Source organism: Lutzomyia longipalpis, chromosome 3, assembly GCF_024334085.1.
Source record: "Lutzomyia longipalpis isolate SR_M1_2022 chromosome 3, ASM2433408v1".
Classification (NCBI taxonomy): domain Eukaryota; kingdom Metazoa; phylum Arthropoda; class Insecta; order Diptera; family Psychodidae; genus Lutzomyia; species Lutzomyia longipalpis.
This window is the reverse complement of record NC_074709.1, coordinates 22,770,279-22,797,924: the sequence shown is the minus strand read 5'-3', so window position 1 is coordinate 22,797,924 and position 27,646 is coordinate 22,770,279. Positions and strand designations below refer to the sequence as shown.

Genomic DNA, 27,646 nt, shown 5'->3' with positions numbered 1-27,646 from the left:
AAACAATTTTGGGGAACCAAAAGGTGTTGGGCCTCTTACAAGGATTATTAGGGAGCTTCTGTATAAAATTTATGTTCAGCTCACTGTTTTGTGGACTTTTCACACTTATTTTTTTGGCGCAAAAACTACAGAAAGTATCAAAATTGAAGAGGTAAAATGCAAGAAAAACAATTTTTCGATTCCTTTACGAGGAAAGCCTGCAGGAACTTGAGCACAGGATGTCTAGTATATTCTACGTAGGGAATTTCAAGTCTGACGAAAAAGACCTGACTTGACTTACCCTAGGGACCATCACGAAACTTCACGTTTTCAATTTATTTTTCGTATTTTCTCTCAATTTTTCATTGCAGCAACTCCCAGACATGTAATTTTCCTAATTTTCTCATCTTTTTCATTTTAAAAACCAAAAAAATATAAAAAAAAGCTTTAGAGAAAAACATCCAATGCAAGGAGAAACATGCAAAACACAAATAGGGGAGAGCAGGGTAAAAAAGAAAAAAATATCGTTTTTGAATAACTTTTTTTTATTTGTAAATTGTATCTTTAAAATTATAAATTAACAATTATTTCTAAAAAAAATTGTAGAAACTGGTAAAATGTATGAATTTAAAAGTCAAATCGAACAAAATTTAAAAGAAAATTAATAAAAGAGAAGGTAAAATCATCCACCATAAATTCAAATTGGAATACATTTTTCCGGGGGCCCATGCTTGGCTAAAGTATCGATATTTCGCTGTTTGTAGCAGCACATATCGTATCTAGAGAGACACTTCTGCCGCAGATAGAATATATGCTGTTGTAAACAGCGTTTCTTCAACTTAACTCAAACTCACTCAGTTCAGTCGAATCCGCCGTTGGGGATCGTTGTGTTTTTTGCTCGTTATAAGTTTTTTTTGGTGGTGGACCTGATAATTTTTTTTAGTTACTCTTATTTCCTCCCTCAACTATATGTTGACATTCAGTGCTTGATTGTAGTGCTTGAAGATTTGTTTCTTCCCTGGAACGAATTATTTCTCCTGAAATTCGTGCTACGAAAGAAGTCTCTCCCATTTTCGCGTTTTTGTGTGCGTGTAAAGAAAACTTAGCAAATGTGACGACGTGCAAAGAAAGGCAGTGAGGTAAAAATATTTGGTGCTCTTTGTAAGTTTATTTGTTACTTAATTTAATTATCCTGCCTGGAAGACTGGGGCAGAGGACGGTAGGCGAGTGATCTCAAGGTGGCGCGCGGTGGAGAAGTAAAGTGAAAAGAAAGATGGTGACTGTGTGAGAAGAAACGCAAAAATTTTTCTTCACGGCTTTCGAGAAAGAAGCACGGAGTGAGAAAAGAGTCCAAGTGTGAGAGAGCACAGGAAGGGCTTCTGACTCTTGTTTTGTGTGAGATTTTGGTTTCCCTCCTTATTTTTTTTTTTGCACCGAAGAACCAGCACTGCGCAAGTGCCAGAGACTCTGTGTGTGACTTCCTGGAAATACAGAGAGGGAAAAAAAGAATAGCCGGGTGTTTCCGGATATAGCATAATAATGGCTCTCAACAACAGCAGCAGCAGCGGAAGTAGCAACAATCTCAGCAACACCCCCAATAATAACAACAATGAGTCAGAGAATGTGAAGCAAGGCAATCTAGTCGTGAGAATGGACGAGGATTCCGCCACAAAGCTCCAGGCACTCTTTGACACAGTCCTGAAGCCAAGTGAGCAGAATCGTCCACTGCAGATCCCACTTCGTATGCGAAAATTGCCCAATTCCTTTTTTAATCCCCCATCGACGGGCTCAAAGTCCCCATCAGTGTCACATTCGCGCGAGAACAGCATTGATTCAGCCTTTGGCTCTGGTACAACCATCGTATATGCACCGGGTGGTGGTGGAGGCGCTACTGGGGCTGCCAATTCAGTACTCACGCAGCGACTCTCAATTAGCCACTCGCGGGCCCACAGCAGCCCCGCAACACTCGAACAGACTCACGCAGCCAGCCTCAAGTCTGCCGCGGCTGCAGCTGGTGCTACTGCTGCATCCGCCACTGCTGCCCAGAATACCCAAACACAACCCCAGACGCCCCTAAAGGCGGTGCACGCGTCCCAGCGCAGCTACGACGTGATCAGTGCCATTCAGCTTCAAGATGAACTCGGTGATCTGCCGCCTGGATGGGAGCAGGCAAGAACGGCAGAGGGACAAATCTACTATCTCAAGTAAGTGACTTGCTGTGGAATTAACGGAAGCTCCCCAGTTGTGTGTGAATGTATGTATGTGAAAATCTTTTGCCTATTGGATGTGAGAGAAGTGCATTCCAACTTGGGAATTTGTCTAACTGCGAGATTCTTATAAGAAGTCGCAGATCTTGCAATGAGTTGCTTATACATATCTGTGTAATACAACCTGAACTATGGAATTATAGCTTCATTAGTTGAATTGCAACACAAAAAAATGGATAATTTTATTTATCATCTTGACTATTTTTCTCAAAACTCTTTTAAAAAAAAATTATAAATAACTGAATCATAAATTCTAGTATGATACTGAATGATGTTGATGCAAAAATGCATTATATTCATTTGCTATATTTACATGTAGTACTATACAATTTTTCTGATTTTTTGCCACTTAATTGAAGTTATTTTTTTTTGAAAGTTCACACGTATTTCTTGATATCAATAGAATAATCACACTTCCTTTGAACTCTTAAGCTGAACAATATGGTGAACCCCCAAGAGGCCCAAGATTGACCATTTCCAAAATGTCGAATTTCTTCCACAAATAAACAATACTTAGCAGCAATTTGCAAGAAAAACCTTTTGGGTAAATTGTCGCTTTTACCTCATATAGTCTTCTAATTGTTTCTCTCCCATCACCCAAAATGCTTCCTGTAAGTTTTGTCATTAAGATCAAGTGATAATTTTTCCACTGAAGAAGCAATTTGTGTGAAATCTTTTCTCATGAATTGGGAATGTAGGGAAACCTGGGGTAAAAAGTTAAAAGACGAAGAATTGATTGCAATATCTCGGGAAATATTGACATCATGATAATTGAAATATTATTTTGGCTTTATTTTGAAAAAAATAAACATTTATCACATTTGCCCGGGGAGTCGGGCTAATGTAAATTTTCCGAAGAAAAAATCCGAGTTTTTCCGTAAAAATTTTTAAAGAAGTGAAATTTTTTTGAAAATTAACTTTTTATTTCAATTCACACATACGTCGGCTTCTAAAACAAATTTTTAAAGAAGTAAACACTTTTTACCCGAGCTTCCCCTATGTATTGGTGTATTTGTATGTTGGAAAGGTAAATATATATGTAGGTATAGGTTGAGGTGTGTGATCACCAAGAAGGTATCAACTTCTTGGACTTCTTCTTCTTCTTATGGTACGCGATGGAGTCCAACAAACTCCCTTATGTGAGAGAAGTTTTTCTCTATTCAAGCCTATTCACATCTCTGTCACACCCTTCTTACCCACCTATGTTGCCATCTCCTGCGGCAATTTCCTCTATTCCCATTGATTTCTTCAACTGCCACGGCAATTGCCTTTATGCTCAGGTGTATGGGTGAGAGACGCAGTAAGTTTTTTTTTCCTTCATCAGCTTTTCAAGCTTGGGGGCCCCAAGAAGCCATTCGAATGCATTTTTGTGATTTTAACTCTAAAATATTTCTTTACTTTACTCCTAGACAAAGTTTAAATTTTTTTTAAAGAAATCTAACAATCTTTCAATTTCTTAAAGTTTTTTTTGTTAATTTTCATGAAATATGATCTTTTGTGATTGTTCATGTGTGCATAAATATTCCAAATTATCTATATTTTATAGCAAATTGATAAATATATGAAACTTTGTTGCTGATCACTTGCAATCAACTCAACTTTTCTTGTGGGCTTTCTTGTGGTGTCGGTGCTTTGGAGTTTAAGAAGGGGAAACTCGTTGTGTAGACTGAATTGTGGAGTTGGGTTTTGCGTTTGTGTTGAAAAGTTGATTGTACGTACACAATTCTTTGTCAATTTAGTTTCCCATTTCCCCCATGATCCAACATGAAAAGCTCCTAAGGGATCTAGGGGTTTTTCCTAGGATTAATGTTCTAAATGCTGAGAAAACTCTCAGAGTCTTAAGGAAAAGAACTTTTATGTTGTTCAAATGTCTTAATATTTCAATGGAGGTATGAAGGAATTTGAGAAGTTTTTGAGAGTGTGTTTGTGTTAAGAAGCTGAAAAAGAGGAAAAATGTATGACAAAACACCAGTTTAGCAACTTGTTGCTTATATTCTACGTGTATCGCCATCAAAGAGGCTGATCACTTGGATTTTTTTCTTTACTTTCACGTCCAAAATCATTTTATATTCGAGTAAAGGAAATTTACTCCTAAAAAAAAGAAAAAAAATATTTTAAATTATTATTTTTTAGTGTTTCTAGAAAATATAGTTTATTGAAAAGATTTGAGCTTGATTGAAGAAATAAAAAAGAGATTTCTTGATTGTCCAGCAAAGATGTTGTACTCCTTCGTTGCTCACGGTGGGTCTCACCTTTATAAAGTAAATGTATGTGTGCTGCTCAACTCAGCAAGAATATATATCTCTTCAGCTGTTGAGAATTCTACTCTGGTGGCCGCTGATGATCCTCCATCTTTCTACTGTACGATTCCATCCACATGAGCCAGTTATGAACGTTGGTATTCCACAATGAACAGACCAATAAATGCGTTGTGATTCCATTTATCAGTTGAACTATTTGAACCATTTTTTTGATATTGGAATTTTATCCCTCTATTTGCAATGGAGTGCCAAAATGGCAGAAGGCGGCCATTTTAAAATAAGAAAATAAAAAAAATCTTAAAGATCGTAAATCTTAAAAAGTTTCTATTAAGTTAAATTAAAGGGTTTTTTAGGATACCGCTTAGAACAATTTTCCTCCACTACTATTTTTAGCTGTGATTCTTTCGAAGTTTTGTAAAGCGCATGGTCCAGAACGTGCACCCACAGAGTTTAAGGCCTATCTGAGAAAGTCGAAAAAATCTGACCTTAACAATAGTTAATCTTTAATTTATGTGAAATATCACATAATATGATTGTCTTACACAGCAAAGCATATCTCCAACGTATGTCTCACATGAATCTACCTATAATGTTATACGAAAATTTTCAATTTAAGTTTCTTGTACATAAATAATTTCTGTGATAAAAAAATGCTGATTTGCAACTTACCGTCGTGGCACCAGCTTCATTATATTATTCCCTTGGAAGTTTTCCTATGAAATTGCGTCAAGTGCTGAGTGTCTTCAAATTGATCATTTTGTGTCACCTTCGTACTACAAGCGCACCAAGTCGGCAAACATTGCGTCTACTTCACTTTAATTATTATCTTATCAGAGAAAAAGACCCTACATCGCAGTGTTTGTGGGCATAACTTGAAAATGTTTAAATGTACAGGGATATTCAAAACAATGATTATGTTTGAAAATTTATCAAATGCAATTAAAGCTGCAATTCAGATTATGTTTTATGCGAGAGATCATCAAAAATTAATTTTAGACATCTTATCGAGACTCATAAGATCAGCCGTATTTTTGAAAAATAAGAATAAGAAATGAATGACTTTTTATGATGTTATGTGCATATCATTTTATCAACGTACTTTTATGACATTTTCAATACAAAAACATACATACTTTATTGCGTTTTTTTCTCATTGTTCATCAATAAGTGCACTAAAACAGACTGAAGGAGTGATTTGTCCTTCTTACCTTATCGGTTTGTCGCCAATTTATTGTTGATTCTTATCGTGAGTTTTTTTTCAGTTCTTCTACCTCACACAGCGTAATGTACAATTTAGTATGTATAATGATAAGATTTTATCGATTGAGTAGATGAAATCAATATAATGTTGAGTAATTGAGGAAAAAATATCATTATATACGGGCTGTGGGGATTAGTGATCTTTCCCCTATATTTTCCTTTTGATATGCGAGAAATAAGAAGTTCATACCCGTGTACGGAAATACGATCTCATTGGGAAAAACACCATCGTAATAATTTAATTAAATTGCCTTTAATTAAAAGTACCTACTTTAAAATTTAAAAAATAATAAAAATGTGTTATATCATGAAGAAATCATTATTTGGTTGAAGTTGAAAAGGAGAGAGACAGAAAAAAAAGTATAACTATTACATTGAAAGAGATTTGCAATAAACAGCGTGTGAGCGGTCATCATTATAGACACTCAGAGAGATCGGGGCCAAAGATCATGACAATTTTGTCTCTTATCAATCGTGGGCGGATATTTATTGACCGATTTCGATTATTTTGACCTTGCTACACATTTTCATAATGTTTTCGTGATTCTCACACTAAATAGCCATCCAAGGCAACACTACAAATAATACCATTTCTTGCAGAGATCTTCACATACGATCTCTCAGCCACTCTGAAGATCACTTTATATGATTGCCGTATAGTCTTTGCCCGTGTATAGTGTAATGTATATATAGTTTTGTGTTGAGAATGATTTCTCATATTGAATGGTGTGAATCTCTCTGTTTGGCCGTCCTCACGATTTTATGGGTTTTCTCGAATTTTATTGGCTTCTGTAGTGAATGAAGATATATATTCAATTCTTATTATATTGGATAATCCAATATGAGGGGTATCACAAAAAAATCAAAGTTAATGTGTGTGTGGGTATCGTCTCATTCATAAAAGGCTCCATTTTGTCGCTCAATTTGTGTGGTTTTTTTCATGTCAATTGTGGCAATAAGCTATCGATGGGGGGAACATATATGTAATGTACGATGTATAATGAGAAAAAAAAACCCTTTTACATTTTCTTTTCATAATAGGGTGTGACCGGGGTAATCAGTTGAAAAATGATTGTTCAATTTGACTGTTGAATTTTCTCACAGTCACATCAATTAATTCAACGGAATCAATCAAATGATGATGGTTGGGAACACACAAGATATTACTCCACTGCTGCTGAAGACGAGATTTCTCAGATGACGCACATTGACAGAGCTAAGAAGTTCAGTTCTTCTCAGAAATTCAGATTAAATCACACCAAAAAAGAATAATACAACTAAAAAGTGTTGCGCGAAGAACCGGATACGAATTGGGTCGTTTTTGTTTTGCTCCGGGAGGTCCACCGCGTACTGTATAGTGAATATTTTACAGGAATAAAAATTCCGCACAAATAATATGCCGTGATGATTGTAACGTACCTACCTACATATTGTTGGATGTGGAAGCTAAATGATTTTAGCAAAGCTCTTTTGCCAGAGGGTTTGGCTCAAGAAAAAATAAAAATGGAGATTTTTTTTTTTAAATATATTTCTGTAATTTTTCTGCAAATTTTCCATTATTTACTTGATTAAGGAAAATTATCCAAGAAGAATTCCACATAGGTTAATATGTGAAAACATAGAATAAATTGTGACTTCTTATACAATCGTATTGCAGCAGTTCGAAATAATTGTGAGCTGAAATGAAATAATGAATGAGGTGGTTAAATAAAAATCACGATCATGAGAATGGTGAAAAAAAAATTGCGCGTTAAAATGGCAATTGTTGCGTTTCCTTTCAATACAAATGGCTGGGTAGAATGGCGAAGACGATCGTGAAGATCATGATTTGAAATTTACTCACAATAAAAGGTCACCGTTTAGCTATTAACAAGAAGATGAGCCATGAGCGTTGTATATTTTTCCTTATAATAAAAGGTATAGATTATTATGTTGAAGGAAACATTTAGGATGGTGACCGAAAGATTTACTTATGTGAGTAAAAGTTTCTCACGGATTTTCAATTTTTTATGAAGTATAAAGGAAATATTGGCCCAATTTTTTCGTCTTTAGCTCAAATCCTTCAAATTCATGGTAATTCAACAAATAATCTTAAAAGAAATATCGCGTATTCTGAAAACATTGAAGCATGATTAAGAAAATCATGAAATGATTCACTATTTTCTTGCTTTTAATTATTTACAAGAAAATTTAAGCCAAAGGTAAATTATAGGAAATGAGTAACAAATAGTTCTAGAGAAAGTTAAATGGAGTGGGAAAGGGTGAAAAATCATTGAATAAAAATAAATTCATTCATAAATTCATTCCCTCGTAGTAATGTGATGATGACAAATAAGTTAATGAATTGTAATTTCTAAATGACTTGACGCAAACTAATTAATTTGAAGCTATTTTTAAGTGAATTGTTTTTTTTAAGATCTTTCAGATTAGGCGTTTTTTTCTTTAGTTTTCCACCCTTTTTTGATGGATAATTCAGTGCAAAAATAAATATAAAACCTGAACTATTCGTATAATAAGACAAAATAATTTAGTATTCAATACAGAATATTTGTGTTCTGTCTGTTTTAATTTATTTTAGTATAATGAAGAATTTGTTATGTCTGATATAACAATATTATTTCTAAGGGATGTGTAGTGGGGGAAATGAGAGGAAGTAGCGGGGTTTTCCCTTTAAAGGTCACTATAAGCGTTTCTAATTTCAACATCCGTTTTCGATCTCTTCCTCACCCATAGCATATTACGCAGCATGTGCAGTTTTTTTTGCTCAATGGGTGAGGAAGGAATAATTCCTGGAAATTCAATTGATAAAAGTTGATTCATGGTTGTGTGAAAGAAAATATTCTGCATAGTTTGTACTTTCAATCCCATCTCATTTGAGGAGAATTCCAGTAGACGCTGTTAAATGGGAATCCAATTTCTTCGTATGTTGTGAATATTTTTTTTAGGAAAGTTTATATTTGCTGGCGCCATGAGAAATAAAATATGAATTTCTTCAAAATAGATACAATTTTATTTTATTTATATCAATTTACTATCACACGTTACTATAATATGTCCATCGAATATTTTTTTACACAAATTTATAAGCTCATGTGAAATTTGTACAATAATTTTTCTCACGGGATCCCACAGGCTGAAGCACCATTGTTGTATTATTTCTCGGGGAGAGCAACAGGTACACGCGGCGTTTTCATTCAATCGCAAAGGGGGAACGTTTATGGGAATAGAGCAACAAGTGGATTTGTCAAAAAGGGAGGGAATATTTTCTAAGAAGCCAACACACAAAAACAACCCTCTGGATTTTGTTGGTTTATTCAACAAAGCAAGAAAAGATCTCTTTTCACTTCTTCATACGACTTTTTCTCTATACATTTTATAGCTACATATTGTACAGTACATAGCCTTTTATCTGCAGATTAAAGCTATAAAAAAATCTTTTAATTCTAATTCTTAGCAGTAAATGTAACTAATGATTAGTTTTAAGCATATCCTTTTACGAAAATATAACATTAACATAGAATTATCACAAAATGTAAATTCATCGACTTTTCTTTTTAAAGAATATTTTAACTTAAGGTTGTAAACTACCATAATATATTTAAAAGGCTTTTAAAAGAAACTTGCACAGTGTATGCCATAGTTTTACATTTATAGTGTTTTACCCCTTCCTGTCACGTTCAATAAGGAAGAGTGTTCGTTCATTTTGGTATAATGAAGAATGACTGAAAAATTTTTTATGTAATATTTTATATTTTTCACCATGCCTCGGAGAGATCTACTTGAGATAAGACAATTGCGCTAGAGTAAACAGACAGTATACTTTTGAGCTGTGGCAAAACGTTGACTCTTTTCAAGTTTTTTTTTCGCTGCCTTTCTTTACTTAACAGCCCAGTACATGAAACAGAAGTTTGCGATGGCCTTGCCGTGGTTCACAGAGTTTTTCACAAAAATTCAACACTCAGACGTGATCATGACCATGTAACATTATTCTGGGGCTAATAATAAGAAATTTATTCATCTTACACGGACAATAAGTGGATTTTTCTTAATTCTTTTTAATGGTTTAGTGAAAATATTTTTATGGGAATTTCAACAAAAAAATCTATTAACATCACGCAATATTAATTTACTTGCAAAAAGGAATGTTTCGATAAAATACTATATGGTTGCATACGGAAATCTGTTTTTGATGCTTTCAGCTTAAAAAAATTCCAAAATCAAAATTAAATCTTTACAATTTAGATGATTTTTTCAAATTGTATATAATATAATTAAATATATTTCTCCAAATAAAATAATTTTCAACATAAAAAATATTTAAGTATTTTAACGACTAATTAGTTAATATTTTAATAAAAAATTCTATAGTAACACTCCGTGTTTCTTTTGTGGGAAAAAAAATAATATTCTAAAGATTAGAATTAAGATCATCAATTAAATGAAAAGTTTAATGTTATAGCGGGAATCATTATGGGAGAAATTTTCGAGGAAAAAATACATAACGACTTTGAGGTACATTAATTTATGTCCAATTAAAAAAAAATATGCTACTTGTTAGGAGAGGGGAAAATGAAAAAAAATTTTTCTTGCTTCAACTTCAAGTGTTTTAATTATTACAATTTATTGTGTACAAATGGCGGGTGTGAGAGAAACTTGACGTTTTCACGGCGTAGTGGATTAAATAATAGTAATATTTTATATAGAGAAAGAAAAAGAGGCACGGAAATTTAATAAACACGAAGCTAATCCCACGATTATTGGTGCAATTCACCTTGCGTGGCTGCTAAATTGACGCAACTTTACTTGAGGTGGAACAAGAACCCACTGAGCTGAGAGAGAAAAGTGTTGGAGGAAAGGTGGAGCACACAGAGAGATGAAAAAAATGACAAGTTCGTGATTTTTTATGTTAAGATTCAAATTAAATACGCTTATTTGATCACACTTGATTGGGCAATTTGGTCACATATTGGAGGCGATACTTTAGCAAACTTTAGCAAATTTTCATCTTTGTAATTATTCTGCAAAGTTATTATTTATTCTTAAGAATTCGTCAAAATATGTTTAAAATTATTTCTGTAAGAAAATTCGGAGACAACGCTGACAATGGACAATTCAGATTAATTGCAAAATTAAATCAGACTGATGGAAAAGTTATCAGATAGGTACCCAATAACGTTGACCTACCTACATTGTCTAAAGTACGCTTATGAATTTTACAGGCAGCATTGCAGCTGCAAAAGAGAGCTAAATGTGCGATTACCTATTGAACATTCACGGCCATAATTTGGGTGTGATCTCGTGAATGTGGGATGACAAAGTGAAAAAAAAAGACTCAAAATTATTTCTAAAACACCCTCAATTGTTGCCTAAATGGATGAAAGTGATTTAAAAGGTGTGTGAATTAACTATGGCATGATCAAATTAGCAAGAGGAAGATTATCAAGTGCGTGGATATTCTTCACATAACGTGAGCGTCTCGTATATAAGTTTTGTTTGTTGCTTCATGATCAAAGTGCCAACTTCTTGTCGCCATGATTTTTGAGAATGGTGTAGTTACTTTTTTGAGGAGTGAGAGGATGTGAGAGCCGACGACGAAAATCTCTGTGTCGTCTGAAAATAACCGAGACGTCAATAATTCGCGCAAGTGGCAACAAAAGAAAGCATCACGATCACATTTTGATCGTATGTATACAGCAGAGTGTAGTCGCCACATCCTGTCTATGTAATGCAAAGTATGTAAATATATATTTATATTATTTTCCTCATTTTCCTACATTCTTGGAGAAGAAATTTCGCTCTTCTTCCTTCCAAGATATTCTTCTTATATTTTATTTGCTTATACTTTTTTTTTCTGGGGATCTTCTTCTAAACACGAGAAAATCATCTTCTATTGGAATCATTGTGTGTGTGACGAGAAATATGTATGTGAATGCGAGGAATTGGAGTTGGATGATGGAAAAAAAGAAGGCATCGAAGAAGTATATTTTTGTCTGAGGAGATTTTCTTAAAATACAACCCAGAACGCGCCTTCAGACATTACAGATGAAAAGCAAAAGGCGCCACTTGTATGACAAATCGTAAATAAAAATAGACAAATGCTAGAATTAAGAACACCAAAGTGTGAGAAAGACATCCATTGAAATGGAAAATCTTCCTTCGCACTGCAATTGCTCTCTCGCAAAGTCAATAACTCGCGGGAAAGGAGGTCTTCATTTTAATTATCTTTTTTTTATATTTATACTTATCGCGTGTGACTTTTTGTTTCCAAAGAATATCATAAAAAGAAAGAAGAGCACAGATCAGTTTTAAATAATTTTTAGATCATGGTGATCGACAAGGTTGTGACTTCATCCATCACTTTTTTTTCTCATAAGAGTGTAGCTTTTGTTTATGTAGAGGACTTTTTAGAACATATATACGCCCTGATTTTTATTTATATACCTTTATGCAGAAAAAAAACTTTTTTTTTTTGAAAGGGAAAATGAAAACAAAATTTTATAATTTCCTTTTATTGGATAAATTATGAATACAAAATTTAGAACATAATTCAAATGATTCAGTAGCTTTTTCTTAAACAAAAAATTAAAAGTAAAGAAAAGATGTAGATTTGCGTTTGTAGAGTAAGCTTTTAATATCCAACATAGTTGTGCCTTATGTGTATCGAGAAAATTTATTGGTATAAATACTAATAGGATCGACAAAATTGGCATGAAAATCCCACCCGTGATCGGGTCGATTAGTCACACTCGACTAATTTTGTATGATTGAGACGCCCCCATATGCTGTTAGTGTACACAGACTCTGCAATTCCACTTTCAATAGATCTCGCAGCTCTCCCCGATGTGTTGTACATATTACTCAACTCTTTTGGCCACGTTCCTCAGGGAGTTTGTTGTCCCAATCAACGTCATATTTTTTTTTGCTTGTTATTCCCAGAGAAGCGAAAGATTTGACGAGTTGCTTTTCGCAGGTCACAGAGGCATAAGTATTGAGGAGTCGGGGGAGGGAAGAAAATGTTAAAAAACACAGCTAAAAAGTTAAGTGTGGTTTTAAGAAACATGTGCAGGAAGGCAAAAATAGATTTTCATTGCTCACACCCTGATATTTGTGGACACTGCTGTGTCACCGTAAATGCGGTAATTAATTCACTATGTCAACAACTCTGAATTTCAACAAAACGTCCATTGGATTCTCCCTCGCATTCTCATTGGGTTTTCCTTTTGTTCACTTTCTTGCCCCATTATTGACTGGCTGCAACATTAAGTGCATATGTACTGTATACATATCTGCATGCATGCAGGACATGCAATAACAACTTTCACTTTCAGATGCATCAACTTAGGAAGATATATCCTAATATTTAAAGCAATCACGGCATCAAAATTTACTGTTTTTTAGAGAAGCTTTAGTACTACGAAAAAAATACTATTAATTTACTATTAGTTAATTTTGAGAATTTTCAAATTATTATTCTAATCATTCTGAAAAGATTTTCGCATCAAAGGACAACATAGGGTAGCAGCATGTAGCATAGCCAGCAAATTGTGGCATGAGGAAAAGTTAATATTGGTTTCACATGAGAATAAAATGGTGGTGTGTATTATAATTAGAAACTCTAGTAATAATTGTGTTTTAAGAAAGAAGAAACAAGTAAATTAATTATTTAATTTTCATTTTAAATAGAGTGAATCGGGAGAAAAGTCTCCACTCGAGCTCATGATGTGCTTTTATAAATAACATTTTGAAATTTCCTCTTCAATGTTAATTTATTGTCTCGATCGTTGAATATATTATATAGTAAATGTGTGTGAATGATGTGAGGTACTTACATTATAGTGTTAAGAAAGATCACACGAAGGGATTTCATCTCTTCTCACTGGGGCATTGATCTCAATTTTTCTCCACATGGTTTATTCAGGTGTTTTTGATCAATTTCCATACGGTACACTTCAATTTGTCTCCCCTTGGGGTAAAAGCTACACACGATACACCCAGAGAAATGAATTAAAAAATCACCTACAATGACAACTTGGCGAGAGATGGCTAATTGATTGTGTGGTAATACTAAAAGCATTAACTACCTCTCCTTTGCAACCGAATTAATTTAAAAAAATACTATTGTGGTTTATACATTTAATTTAACGTGGATATGATATAATTGCTCATAAACCGAATGACTCCAAAGTTCACAATATTATGTACTGTAGAAGATATATAATGAATCTCGAAAGTATTTTGTTTTATTAAACTAAAAATAAAGTAAAAAGGAAAATAAAATAGGTAAATTAAATATTAACAGGCCATTTATTTGTAGTGGTCTACATGTTAAATATGTAGGTATAATATATAATACCTTAGCACAAGAAAGAGAGAGGAATTGATTATAAAAAGTGGTTATTTGGCTGTATATATCCATATACTATGTAATATTGATGGAACAAACATGAAAAGAACGGAAAGAGAGAAGGTAAAGAGGTATTATAGAAGTAAATAATGTAGTTAAAAGCATTTGTTTGCCATATTAGAATTTTGGTCTTAATTTTTTTTTCAATCATATTGTCTACTTTGGAAATATTTTAAATTTTTGTAACAGAATGCGGCGGTGCCGATTTTAAAAGTAAAGTTTTTGATCGTTATACTATTATCTTAAACAGATCGATTAATATGTACTAAATAAATAGTGATTTGTTTACGAATTTACACTAACGTAGATAGGAACCTAGGTAGATATTCCGATGAAAAGATATCAGATCGAACTATATTTTTAGTTATTTTTTTAATCTTTGGCCCACACACCAGGAATGACCCATAAAACATAAATACTACGTTGTAATCGGTAGAAGTAACAAAAACGTAGTTAGCAGCGCCATTCCCCACACACAGGTATGAGAGAGACCTCAACCGGATTGCGCAGTCAGCAATACATAGGCAGAGAGGTGCACAACAAGTACTTTTTTATATATACATTTTCACATTTTTCATTTTATAATATTTATCGTTGTTCTCTGGAGATTTTTACCTGTATTCCACGATTAAACGGGAGAGAGAGAGATGAGAATGTATTTGATCGTGTGATGTCACTAACAAATACAAACAACATTGGAGTTTTTTGTACCTTCTTTACTCTCTCATAAATGATCAGTTCCTGATCATGCAAATTAGAGAGACTTGATATTTTAATAAATTGCCAACACGTGTGTCTATAAGTGCTCCATGAGAGGCTTGAAGATTAAGGAGTGAGGGAAAAGCTCTACAAAGAAATTCTCTTATAGCTTTGCGCAATTTCTGCATGATTTTCATGTGATATCCATCAATACCACTGTAAGATCACTCAAAGTGTACCTAATACCTTCGGAGGTAAAAATACTTAAGATACTTCTTAAAGAATCACCTTGATTAACAAATATCATGATATCATATGATGTTCTAAATACAAATTCTATCTTTAAAAATCTTATATTTTTAGTAATTAATAACGTCATTTTGATCATTTTGCCCAACCACAAACTTACCTATACTAAGAAATCTTCACGATAAACTTACTTTTCTCAAACAACTTGTTTATTTATATTGCTGGTAATCACTTGCGATAGCGACTGTGTGAGTGCGAGAGTTGAATGTGTTTACCATTTTATGAGAATGAATGGAGTACAGGGATATTTGATGTATTTGTGGAATTGTTTTCAATTCCAAGAATTGAGGTGTAGTCGATTTCAGGTGTAGAAAATCAAATTGATGTTCCACGCAGACAGAGCCCCTAGCCGTACATAGTAACGGTGGCGGCGGCTTAAATATATAAAAAAAATCCAAGTTTAGGGGGTCGTGGCGTGGAAAAATCATTCAACAGCTTGCTCAATGGGCTTGATGTTTTAGTTCGGTTTGGAAAACCTTTTTTTTTCAGAAAATTATTCAAGAAATTGAAGAAAAAAAAGAAATTTGTATGTAGCAAAGTTAATTTTATTTTTTCATTAGGAAAAGGGGGATTTTTTAAAGAAATTATTTTCTTAAAAAAGCTTAAAAAATACTTTTTTATAGAAATATTAAAAAAAGAAAAATTGCCAATTGCCCCGGCGCCTTGGGATTTCGGCGGTTACGGGCTCTGGCAGAAGGATGAACTGCGTTTGGGTGCAATGATATGACCGGTTATGACTGGATAATGGGATGTGAACATTTAATAAATATAGTTCGCACTAAAAAGATTTCGAATAAAAAAACTTCTTGAATTATCATCACTATGCAGGTTTCACAGCGCGCAACAACTTAGGCTATATGCGCTTCTTGAATTAAATAAATAAAATATTTATTTTGAAAATTTTCATTCATAAAATTCTATAATTATATTTGTGCGCTTTAAGCTCTCATTTTTGAAGTTGAAAATTCTTCAAAGGCTTTGAACACTTTCCTGTGAAAAAAGGAAGTAGGAATGTACAATACCGGATATAGGTGACATTGAAGTGACAAAAAGAAGTTTAAGAAGAAAACATTTTTTTAATGTTAGCAAGAACCATGCAGTCCTTATACTGATATGAGTTGTAAATTCCTCAAAGATGTACATGAGTAAAGAAAATTTCCCATATTTCCCATGTTTTGTTATCCAATTCCAATGACTGTATGTCAGAATGTTTAAATATCAATTGCATTCTGTTACAGAGAAAAAAATAATGAGATTTCTTCCAACACGTTTTATTGTTAAATATTGGCACGTAATAAATTTGGAGTAGTTCACCCGAGGTCTCTCCTATTTATATTTCAAAGATTATTTTCGTTGATGAAATAACATAAATTATAAAGTCCCATAAAAAAGGTATTTTTTTTATGTAATTGTTGTGTAAATGAGTGGATAGTTTTTTTTTCATACATTGAGTGGGTAAGAAAAAAAAAAGAAGGAAATTATAGATTTTACAATTTGATTTTGAATTAGTTCCTATTTTCCTCAAAAATTCAACAAGTGTCTATCAGATTGAAATTTGGATTCTTTTTTTTAAACTATTTAGACAGTCTGCTTATTCCTTGTCAGCCTAAACTACAATATCACGATAATTGTCCAGTAAATATAGGCATTTTATGTATTCAGCTTTACTCCCTCTTTAATATAAGAACATTGTAGAACAATTCTCTTGTTATATTAATTGTTACAAAAGGGAGAGAATTGCTGTGAAAAAGTGGGGGAATAAACAGAGATGAAGTCTCCGCCGAGACTGCAAATTAATATTTTGTTTACCCTTTAACCCATGAATAAATGTAAGTTTATAATTAATGTTATGTACCAGTGCGTATGGAATGGGGATCAAGATGGATATTTTATATTTTTATGTTGACGCACTCGGGGGTTGCATTGTGGAGACATGGAGGAGAAGAAAATGATGGAGTTAAAGAGACAAGAGATCTTGGGGAAAAACAAATGGAAATGGTTGTGGAAAAGGAGTGAAAGAGTTGGAGTTTACAAGTGATATTTATAGAATTGAGAATTTATATGGTTGGCTGATGAGATGTTTTGCTATATGCCCAGTTGTGTGTTTCTTTCTTCTTCTAACTTAAGTAATTTTCATCTCTTCCATCCGTCCGTATACTGTGAAATACATATTCCCATGGGGAATTGTATGTATGTCTGCAATAGAGTCTTTCACTTAATGAATTAATCCAAGAAACAGATGCGATATTATGGACAATTGTATGTATGTATGTATGATGTTGTCGGATTAACAAAAAAAAGGTTCTTCGTAATTTTTCCGCTTTTTCTCTCAAGCACGGCTAAAGGGGCTAAACCCATTTCTTTATATCCCTTTGCACAAATCCATTTAATCTATCCTTGTATTTTTGCAAATAGGATTTTTTGTAGAATTCTTAATGTGATTTTTACGATCGTAAAGACAGAAATAGTACTTCACGTGATCTCTTTAACCCTTCGCGCATTGTATGATGGAGATTTAGCATCATTAGTGAATTGAAATTTCATTTTTTAAATGGGAATTTAATTGTTCCTACGTAAGTTGTCCAAGGAAATACTTTAACTAAAAACAAGTCTTGAAAAAATCGTTGAACTTTCAATATGAATCGTTAGTATATGAAGGGTTAAAACATTCGTATATATTCAGTTTCCGCTACACAAGTATCTGAAAGCGATTTTTTTTCTATATTGTACACATCTTCTCCAACCACAAAAATTTTATAAACAAGTTGTGCGATTTTCTCAATTCAATTTTCATTTAACTTTTCATTGCATCTGCTCATTTTCTTTAGTCACATTCTGTATTAAATTCTTCTTTCACAAATAAAAAAGAAAAGTAGATTATTTTTCCCGAAAGGATGATTCATAGAAAATTAAACCAAAAACCTTTTGAATTGTAAAGGATATTGTAGTCATTCATAGTAAACGTATAATAATCCATAAGGACGTGATACATAATCGATAGTAAAAATTATTTTATTCATTCATCTTTTCATAGAACGAAAAAGTTTTTTTTGTCACTTCTTTGATTCTACTTTTACAACCACCAATGGATCTAATTATAAATTGGCAAAAAGTACACACAATCCACAAACCAGACGAAGAGGAAAATCATCAGGAGTTAATATGAATGTGTATGTGCGGCGTGCAGTGTTTTTCGTAGATCTAAATTTAATGCTTTTAAACGTAATATTATTCTAAAAGGCAGATTTGAGGCGCCATTTCGGTGTGATTCTTGAAAAATACATACTAAGTAAGTGGTCACACTTAATAAGAACCCAAATTATGCTATAAAATTTGGATTTTTTTTAATCTGAAACAACTCCTTCCAGTTGAGTCATCTAGAAAAAAAAAGAAATCAAAATAGATTGTGTTATCACTACTCAGCTAGCAGTAGCATATTACTATACTATTCCAAGAATAAAAGTGATGCTAAAGTAAAATTAAGTTGATTGCTCTTAAAATTAAAAAGAGAAAAAAAATGAGAATAAAAAGCACTAAAAGGCATGTTTTGTGTTATTGTCTTGAAAATTTATGGTATGTGAGATATAATTAATGGTGGAGAAACATACCACTCTCTGCCAAATATAAATTCGATAACATCCGGTTAAATTATAAAATGAAGCATACAATTTAATTTTCATTTAATTAAATACACGAGGATCACTTTTTGATCATCACTCATGTGATTTCTCTATACGCTAAATAAATTCCCGCGGTGTGTGTAAATTGTATGGTGATGCTCATTGAGCGTGTGTGAGATAATATAAATTTTGGTGAATGGCTGAAAATGGTCAGCAGATGATGGCGGAAAAATCACGCAAATTTTCCTCCTCACACGACGTCATACAATCATAAAATTGTACACAGAAACGCCTTCTTGTGGTGCTGTGAAAAACACACGTCATAAAATGGTGATCATCCTATAAAATGCTGTATATTTCTTTCATCATTAACTCTTTATGCTATACACCCACCAATTCCATAGAATCTATAGATTCCTTTTTCTTTTGGAAAGATTCTTATTCATTCACTAGGATTTTAGGACAACAATTTAATGTGATTCATTCAAATGATTTACGGACCAATTGATAAGAAAAAAAAAAGTATTCCGCAGTTGTTTTTTATTTCAGTGTGAAAAACAATAACATAAGTTGCCAAAATTTTCTTTAAACTTGGATATTATATTTAGGTGATTGTGCGTGTTGTTATTTTTTTTTACTTCAAAACTTACTTTCCTTGAGAATTTCGAAGAAAGTTTGCCTTCAAAACACGAATTTTCAATTGAGATCAACGCCCATGTTCATTTGACTTTTATTGGAGTGGAAAAATGGGGAAACAAGATGATTTTCACAAGCGGATTTATTTATTTTTCTGATTTGAGAAAACTACGCAGAGTTTTGCAAGCACTCTTGTGGTATGTTTTTCTTATAGAAGCAATTTTTAAAGCACAAATATCATTCATTTAATATTTTTTAATCAAAGGGTTTTTATGGGGAATAATTAATAAAAAAAATCCTAAGTTCTTTAAAACATTTAATGTTGAATCAATTGAAGGCATAAACAATCATCTATCTGTGTATTTTTCCTTTGTATTTAATAGGTAAAATGTAAATTGAGGGAATAAAAGAAAAGTCCATGAGATAAGCGTAAAATTTTATGTATGAATGATGCAAAAAATTATTTTAAGATGTTCCTCTTTTATTCGTGTGGTTGAGACTGATGGCGGGAAAAAAGTATCATCATAAAATGACGAAGTGAATTTATTGACTGTTTTGTTGTGAATGCTAACGTTGCTATAGGTTCTTGGAATGTTGGAATTTTTCTGCTAAAACATGAAAAATTAATGAACGAATGGTGAATTGACCACGCATGTTACTTTGAGGGGATGAATTTTGTGAGCATAAACACCTGTTAGTCAAATGTATTGATTTTTATGGGAAATTCCAATAACAGTTGCTCATATGTATATCCTCTTCTCACTCTTTCCAGCCACAACACACGTACGACACAATGGGAGGACCCCAGGAAACAATTAGCTGCACATCAAGCTCTCGTATCACACCAGAGTGCAGACTCACTCCTAAGAAGTCAACCGCCGCAGCAACAGCAGCCACCAATTCAGCAGAACAGCGGTAAGGAATGATTAAATTTCACATTACTCCTCCCCTCGTTCACTTTCAAATGGTTTTCTTTCTATATATACATTCAGCACAATATTTGTGAGAACAAAGCCCAAAATCGGCTAAATCACACAAAGGTATAAGGTGATCAATGAGAAATTGGCATTATAGAGAGACACAAGAGAGAGAGAAAAAAAAACATCAAGCAAAAGACCACGAGAGATCATAAACACAAAAAAAGCTCATGCAAAGATCTCGGTGAAGAAAGAATTACATGAAATTTGATTGCAATCGGCGTGATTATTTCATAATCATTTCAATCCATTATTATTTTCGTGTGAGCAACAAACACAATCTATTAATTATCTCCCCAAATGTGTCAGTGGATGGCTAACAAAAGTGGGTTACAGAAGCATAAGGTTGGAAGGTCCTTTAAGTTGCTTTTAGTCAAGGTACTGCATTATATTGTTTGCCGCCACACACAATTTTTATAATTTATTCGACTCTATGCTGTCTTTGCTCCATTTGCCCACACAACACGATTGAATTGTGTGTTGTCAAAAGAAATTGTTAATTTGGTGATTTATGAGAAAATATAAACCAAAATTCGAACAAGTCGTTGCATATATCATTTTTTATGCTCAAAATGCAGTCAGTTTTTTCAAATAAAATTTATATATTGTAAACTATAAATAAGAAGGAAGGAACTACAATCTTTGTGTCCTAGGAGAGCATCAAAGATTTATCGATCACACAGAATTAAATTGAATGAAGAAATAACAGATATTGTGAAGTAATAATTTCAAGATAGTAAATGTAAATTAGTTACAACTATAATTAGAAATGAAGTATGTATATTCTGAAAAAAAAAAAACTCTCTGCTGATTAAGAAATAATAAACATCAGACGGACGAGGAGACATATTGGATGACAAAAAAAAAGTATTGAGAGAAGATTAGTGGTTGAAAGCAAATCAAAGTCCACGCGGTTTTGTACGGATCTCTGACCCATGCTATGCACTCTGTAAGAGGGGAATCTTTCGTGATAAGAATTTATACCACACACTGGCCGTGTGGATGCTGACAGATGAGTCATTTAATCATGTCTCTCTGTGCCCATTGATTAGTTGCTTCTTTTTTTCATTCAACAACTGATGACCTTTTATCAATCACAAATCTTTTCCAGTCAGTATTTTGTTACACAATCTTTTATTATATGTGTAGGTATCTACCAATGATTTTTCTTTCAATTCAAGAGTGCAATTCACAATAAGTAGGGGTAATCTGTTGTGCGGGACTTGTTCGAAGACTTTTCTTATCAATCGCACATAAAGTACAAAGTATCATTGATATATTCTTGAAATAAAAAAAATAAATAAATTTATTGCGTTGAAATTAATAAAATAATCGAAATTTTTAACTATTGAATGAAAATGATAAATATTTCATCCAAAAATTGTCTAATTAGCATGAGGGATGAGGAGAAGAAAGGTTTCAAGTTTCTCTTTTACGAATTGAGTTATTGAATGTTGGGAAAATTGTTGGAACGCACGCAAAATTCTAATTTACGTCAATAAATCTTTTTTTTATGATTTTTTGGTAATAAAGAGAAGAGGGAGGAACGCAGGTACAAAAAATGGATAGGAAAAGTATTTACATACTCTTCCTTTCTTTTTACATAAAAAGGTATTCTAATAAATGACGAATAGAAAACTATTTGAAAGTTATTCGAATATATTTTCCTCAAAACTTCCACAATTTACAATGAAAGAAAATTGTATTGATGAATTTTATTTTTGATAATATTTTGCAGGTAACCCAGTGACAAAATTATCTTCAGCCACATCTGTATCATCGGATCCACTGCTGGGCCCACTACCCGATGGATGGGAGCAGGCAGTGACTTCTGCTGGTGAAACATACTTTATTAACCATATTAACCGTACAACTTCTTGGTTCGACCCAAGAATACGTACGTATATTGAACTATTACATCTAAAGTCCAACACCTCTCTTTTCCTGCCACACAAATTGATTGATCACACGATGTTACCTATTGGAAAAATATTTTGTGTGATCATATTTGCTTATTTTGCCCATATTGATTTGTTTCAATGAGCGCATTGCCAATTCTTACCCACACGAGAGGTACAACATATCATATGTCCACTGTTACCGACCTGTGTGAGAAAATAATTGAGAAAATTCCTAACCATTTGCACGGGAAGTTGTGTATCGTTTGATTTTTTTCTAATGCTCAGAACATTTTAGATTCAATTATAGGAAATCATAAATCACTCCGAGACTCGACTTTTCTGCAAAAGTTATAACTTGAGAAAGCCACGCATTTATTTATTTATACATTCAAAAGCTATATGCTATAGGCTCTATATTTAAAAAAAAAAAACTTGGTTCATTCAACTGTTTTTAAGTCTTTCAAAAATGTTTTCTATTCGTATTGCTTTTTTATTTAAATATTTTCAAGTGTTAAAATATTTTTGAAAATTAATGGTTAAGTCAGTTGAAATATATTGTAAGTTGTTGTTTGTGAATGACTAAAGTTTAATTTTCTTTTCAGCTGAGCATTTTCAACGTTCAGAAATGTCCCGGAACGCAGGAGGGTGGCTAAACATACAGAATTTGCAGAAAGAGCGTGAATATCTGAAGCAGCGTCAACAAGAAATTCAACATCAAGTAAGTTTTCTTTTGCATTAGCAATGAATTCATTGAATAGGATTACCTGATTTTGATTTTATTCATCTAAAATAGACAATGGGACTTCAAATGGATCCATTTCTTCCCGGTGTAACGGATCACTCGCGACAGGAATCGAGCGATAGTGGTTTAAGTCTCACATCCAATCACTACTCCATGCCACAGAACTCAGATTTTATGAGTATAGATGATAGTATGGATTGCATAAGTGGTATGTTTTTGTTACTTTATTCTAATGTAAAATATAATTATCCAATTACAAAGAAAAAGTATGATTTTATTCCTTTTAATCCGTCAAGGATAAAAAAGGAAAGTTTGCAAAGAATTATCATTTTTTTTAAGTTGATTTTTTTAAAAGAACTTTCTTAAATAAAATGTATAATGTTCAGTGCACTAATTATAAGCGAGAAGCAGCAGAAGCAAGGAAAATCACCTTGCATTGCATATTATGTACTTTTTCTAGTACCTACTCACCAATTAAAATGCTAATTAATTGGCTCACTCAAATGTGAATCAGAAAAACACGGAAAGTGTTCTGATTTCCCTTCTAATTGCACTTTGTTTAATCATTCTTTCTCTTTCTCTTTGAAAAAAAAAACTTTATTTTTATAAGTAGTTTCGGAAATTGCATCGATACGAAAAAAATTAAAACTTTCTGTTGGTTTTTTCTTGTCACAGAAAGTGGGACTCTAGAAACGAGTACTCTGGAGAATACAGATGATCTCGTTCCTTCTCTTCAGGTAAGTGCAAAAATCACACAGAGATGTTCTTGAGAAAATCAATAAATTCGCACCATCAATGAGAACACCCACTGAAAATATTTATCTTTTCCTCTACTCTCAGCTCGGTGAAGGCTTTAACAATGATATTTTGGACGATGTACACAGTCTAATGGATTCTGAAGTGAAAACAGACAGTCTCACGTGGATCTAGGGACAAAGAAAGAGGGGAAAAAAAAGAGAAAAAATCGACAGTGATGGAACATTATTGCAGTCAGTTTTACTCTATATAGAATTTTATTTTATAAGTTGAGAAAAAAAGTGCCTTTTCAAGTTAAATATTTTTATTAATAGTTTTTACAAAAAAAAAATATTTCTCTATTATATTTTGAGATTATATTGTTGTGCAAAGTGTGATGAGAAACGTGATGTGGTGTGCATGAAAAATGTTATGAATGGAAGTTGAATGATGTGAAGCACAAAAATAGTTTAATTTTCATTTCTCGTGCAAGGTTCTCCTCGCACTGTGCCTTTTAAGAGACAAATTAAGAAGATTCTTCAACAAAAAAAAGAAAACTTTATGCCTTACAAGAAAAAAATATTATTTTGTATAAAAATGAAGTCTGCAGAAGAAATTGCACAGCTGTGGGTTATTAACTGATTGTTGTGTGGAAATAGGAGAAGATACAGGGTGTAGCAGTAGCATAGAACTTTATTTTTTCAACTAAATTTTCGACTTTTTTTGCAAAGAATTAAAATTATTTTTTAAATTTTTTCATTATAGAAATATTTAATTTTCGGAAAAATCTGAATTTTTATTTCGAAAAAATTCGTCTTGATTTTAGTTGTTTACATTAACAGCAATCAATCTAATGCTACACCCTGTAATGAGATTGCAATATGTAAATGAGTAATAGTAAATTTTAAAATTTATAAAAAAAACAGAAAGCAATGAACGTCCATCATTTTACATAGAATATTTTTATTTCATGGTATAGTTTATAAAATATATATTTTTATGTATTCTAAGGCTATTATTGTGAGACAAAAAAAATTACTTTTAATTCTAAGATCTACATTAGGTTAGAATTAAATGAAAGAGAAACTATAGGCCTTATTAAATTCTAAGAAGTATTTTTAATGAAAGAAATAGAAAAAATAAATAAAAAGTCGCAATTGTGAAGAAAAAGAAAGAAAAAATATAAAAAAGAAACCTTTGAGTGCCTTATATTTATAGCATATCATTATAATTTATAAATATTGTCAGAAGGAAAAGGAAAAAAAATAAAGAGAGAAAACAAAATTTAACTTTTTTTACAAAACAAATTCTCTCTTTTAATCCAAAATGAAAAGTTGAAAAAAAAAAGAAATTCCATGATGTGGACAAAATCATGATAGTCGCCGGGAATTGTTTTTTTTTGCGACAAAAATAAGCAATTATAGTGTAATTGTGTTTCTCTAAAATAGAATTATGTATGTATTAGAATGGCTTTTACTCTTACCTTTTTAGTCTCTTTAATTTTTATTAAATAAATGAGAAGAAAAGTTGATAGAATTTATATATATTTTATATATAGGAAAATGTAAAGGAAAAAGCAAGAAAAAAAGAATTGCTACGATGATGGAAATAATTGAAGAAAAAAATATGAAAAGCAATTCTTTTCGCTGCCCATAGACAATAAGCAATAATTATTAAAAAAAAATCTTTTCTTTTTGTTTATCTATTTTTTTAATGCAAAAAAATTATAGAGACAGCGTGCGAAATAATTCTTGAGGTTTCCATTTTCGTTGAGAATTTTGCGTAAAAAAAATTAAGATAATCAATTAAAAAAAAAATGTAATGTATAATTATAGTTATATGCTTGATGGACATGAAAGTTAGAATCTTTTAAAAGTTTTTAAATCTTTGGGACTTTTAATTGATTTTTGTTGCCATGTAAATCGCATTTTAGGAAGTATATTTGAAAATTACAGTGCATTCATTATAATTTGTATAAATCAATTTTTTTCTTAATTATATTTTTTTCTTTTACCTTTTATTCATTTTTTTCTACCATAAGTTTCTTATTCATTATTTGAGTTAGAAAAAAAATTAGAGAAATAGCTAATAGTGAGAAGAAAATTGAAAAAAAAAGTTTTTTATCATTAAATTTACGTTCAGAAATAATACAAAAATTAAACAACAACAATATTGAACCATCGATTTTCTCGTTGTCCAGAGATCACAGGGGGGGGGGGATATTTCTCAAAGTTTATGAAGAAACCTCGTTTTATTTCATTTGCTGTCTTTATATTATTTCTGCACAGAAAAAAAGGAGCCAAAAAGAGAAGAATTTATAAAGTCACATGAGAAAATATAAATGATAAACCGGATAAACCGTCCATTAATACGTAAAAAGAAGAAATTAAATTTTTCTATCAAGCTTTTTGATAAACAAAGAGGAAGAGTAAAATGCATGAAATGAAAAAAAAAAAAGAGAAAAATGTATCTCAAGGAGGAAAAAGCCCACAAATTGTTGTGATATGCAGAATAATGGGAAATAAGGTGAAAAAATGTGGGATGAAATTTTTTTTAGAGAAGTTCCAGAGCATTTTTGTCGCTTTTTTGTCCCACCTATATTTTATTTTCATTGCTCAATTTTTTTGTTTTCTTTAGTCGGAGCAAATAACTTACCTACTTATTATGTTTTTTCTTTAGCACATTGCACACAAACCTCTCTGATAGCAGAGATTTGACCGTTGCAGATTGCTTGTTATCACTTGTTTTCTTCTTCTTTGTAATATTTACAATCTCCTGTGATTCTAAGACACCCTTCATACACCCCCTTTTCTCTTGTCCCTTAATAATTGACTTTATTGAAAAGAAAAATTTTAAATAAAAAAAATCATTGTCTACAATTTGTTAAGCAAATTAATCGACAACTGATTTTATTTCCTGCTACTCCCAAAAAATCCCAATCAAATTACAAGAAAATTTGCTCATTTTTATGAAAAAGAAAAAGATTGAAAAAGCTGCTGGACTTTAATAAAACGAGTATTATAGTAAAAGGAAAAAAAGAAGTAACTCACAGAAAAATTTATATAGCATTCAAATTGATGGTTGCATAAAAGTTTTTGTATTTAAAAAAAATGAATATATCTTCTCTATATAATAAATAAAGGATTTCGCGTCTGTACAGCTACGATATTCATTTTCCCCCCCAGAATCTTCCTTCGTAGCGCAAAAAAAAATTTTTACGTATTTTTTGCGGTTTTTGAATTTGGCGCCCTTTTTGGTATATTTTGTTGAAGAGAAAATGAGATGGATCATTTCACCTCTATCCGTCTCCCTCACACTTTCAGTTTTTCGCAGTTTTCTCGCGTTTTCCACCGAATTTTCCGGGGAAATTGTGCTTTTTGTGACAAGAAAGCGACGCCGCGTCGATTGGCATCAAAAATTCCAAAAGTTTGCGAAAATCCATTTCCGGGAAAACGGAGTCGTGTAAAATCCCCAACCGTCAAAATTTCTGCCAGCCTCAATTTCTGCACGGAGAAACTTCCTGGGGGCGCAGGAGCACCCGAAAGTGCCCCAGGAGCCCCAAAAATTCGTTTTATGCCCAAAAATTTGGGGAAAAACAAGAAAATCGCGAATTTTGTCGAAATGCAAAAAGAAAATTCGTTAAAGTTCAAATTTTATTATGGGACCGCGATTCTCTTACTCGCTCGTCACTTATACTGTCTCCCTCACACTTGAAGTTTTTCGCAACTTTCTTGAAATTTCCGACAAATTTTCAAGGGAAAATCAGAATTTTGTGTCTAGGAAGCTCCCCAGTAACTTTTGGTGCCCCAAAATTGAGTTTCTCTCGTCAAAATTCAACGATAAGAAAAAAAGTGTC

At 32.4% G+C, this 27,646-nt stretch overlaps 1 protein-coding gene across 3 annotated transcripts; it reads left to right on the top strand.

Annotated features, from left to right (window-relative positions):
• The first annotated feature begins 793 nt into the window (after positions 1-793).
• On the top strand, positions 794-26,947 carry LOC129792783 (transcriptional coactivator yorkie). Of its 3 annotated transcripts, none has more exons than XM_055832145.1 (7): positions 794-2,183; positions 20,208-20,350; positions 22,151-22,249; positions 22,916-23,031; positions 23,107-23,263; positions 23,731-23,792; positions 23,896-26,947. In XM_055832145.1, the coding sequence occupies exons 1-7, from the start codon at positions 1,519-1,521 to the stop codon at positions 23,983-23,985; spliced, it is 1,332 nt and encodes a 443-aa protein (XP_055688120.1). In that variant the 5' UTR covers positions 794-1,518; the 3' UTR covers positions 23,986-26,947. The 3 variants fall into 3 exon arrangements, with proteins under 3 accessions (XP_055688120.1, XP_055688118.1, XP_055688119.1); XM_055832144.1 differs by having other exon boundaries at positions 833-2,183; positions 22,151-22,309; XM_055832143.1 differs by lacking the exons at positions 23,731-23,792; positions 23,896-26,947 and having other exon boundaries at positions 832-2,183; positions 22,151-22,309; positions 23,107-23,436.
• Positions 26,948-27,646: the final 699 nt, after the last annotated feature.

Bases quoted from the DNA above. Each gene is read 5' to 3' on its own strand.
- LOC129792783 (XM_055832143.1), top strand. From the start codon at position 1,519: ATGGCTCTCAACAACAGCAGCAGCAGCGGAAGTAGCAACAATCTCAGC. The intron at 2,184-20,207 runs GTAAGTGACTTG...CACTCTTTCCAG, and splicing joins GGACAAATCTACTATCTCAA to CCACAACACACGTACGACAC. The intron at 23,032-23,106 runs GTAAGTTTTCTT...CATCTAAAATAG, and splicing joins AACAAGAAATTCAACATCAA to ACAATGGGACTTCAAATGGA.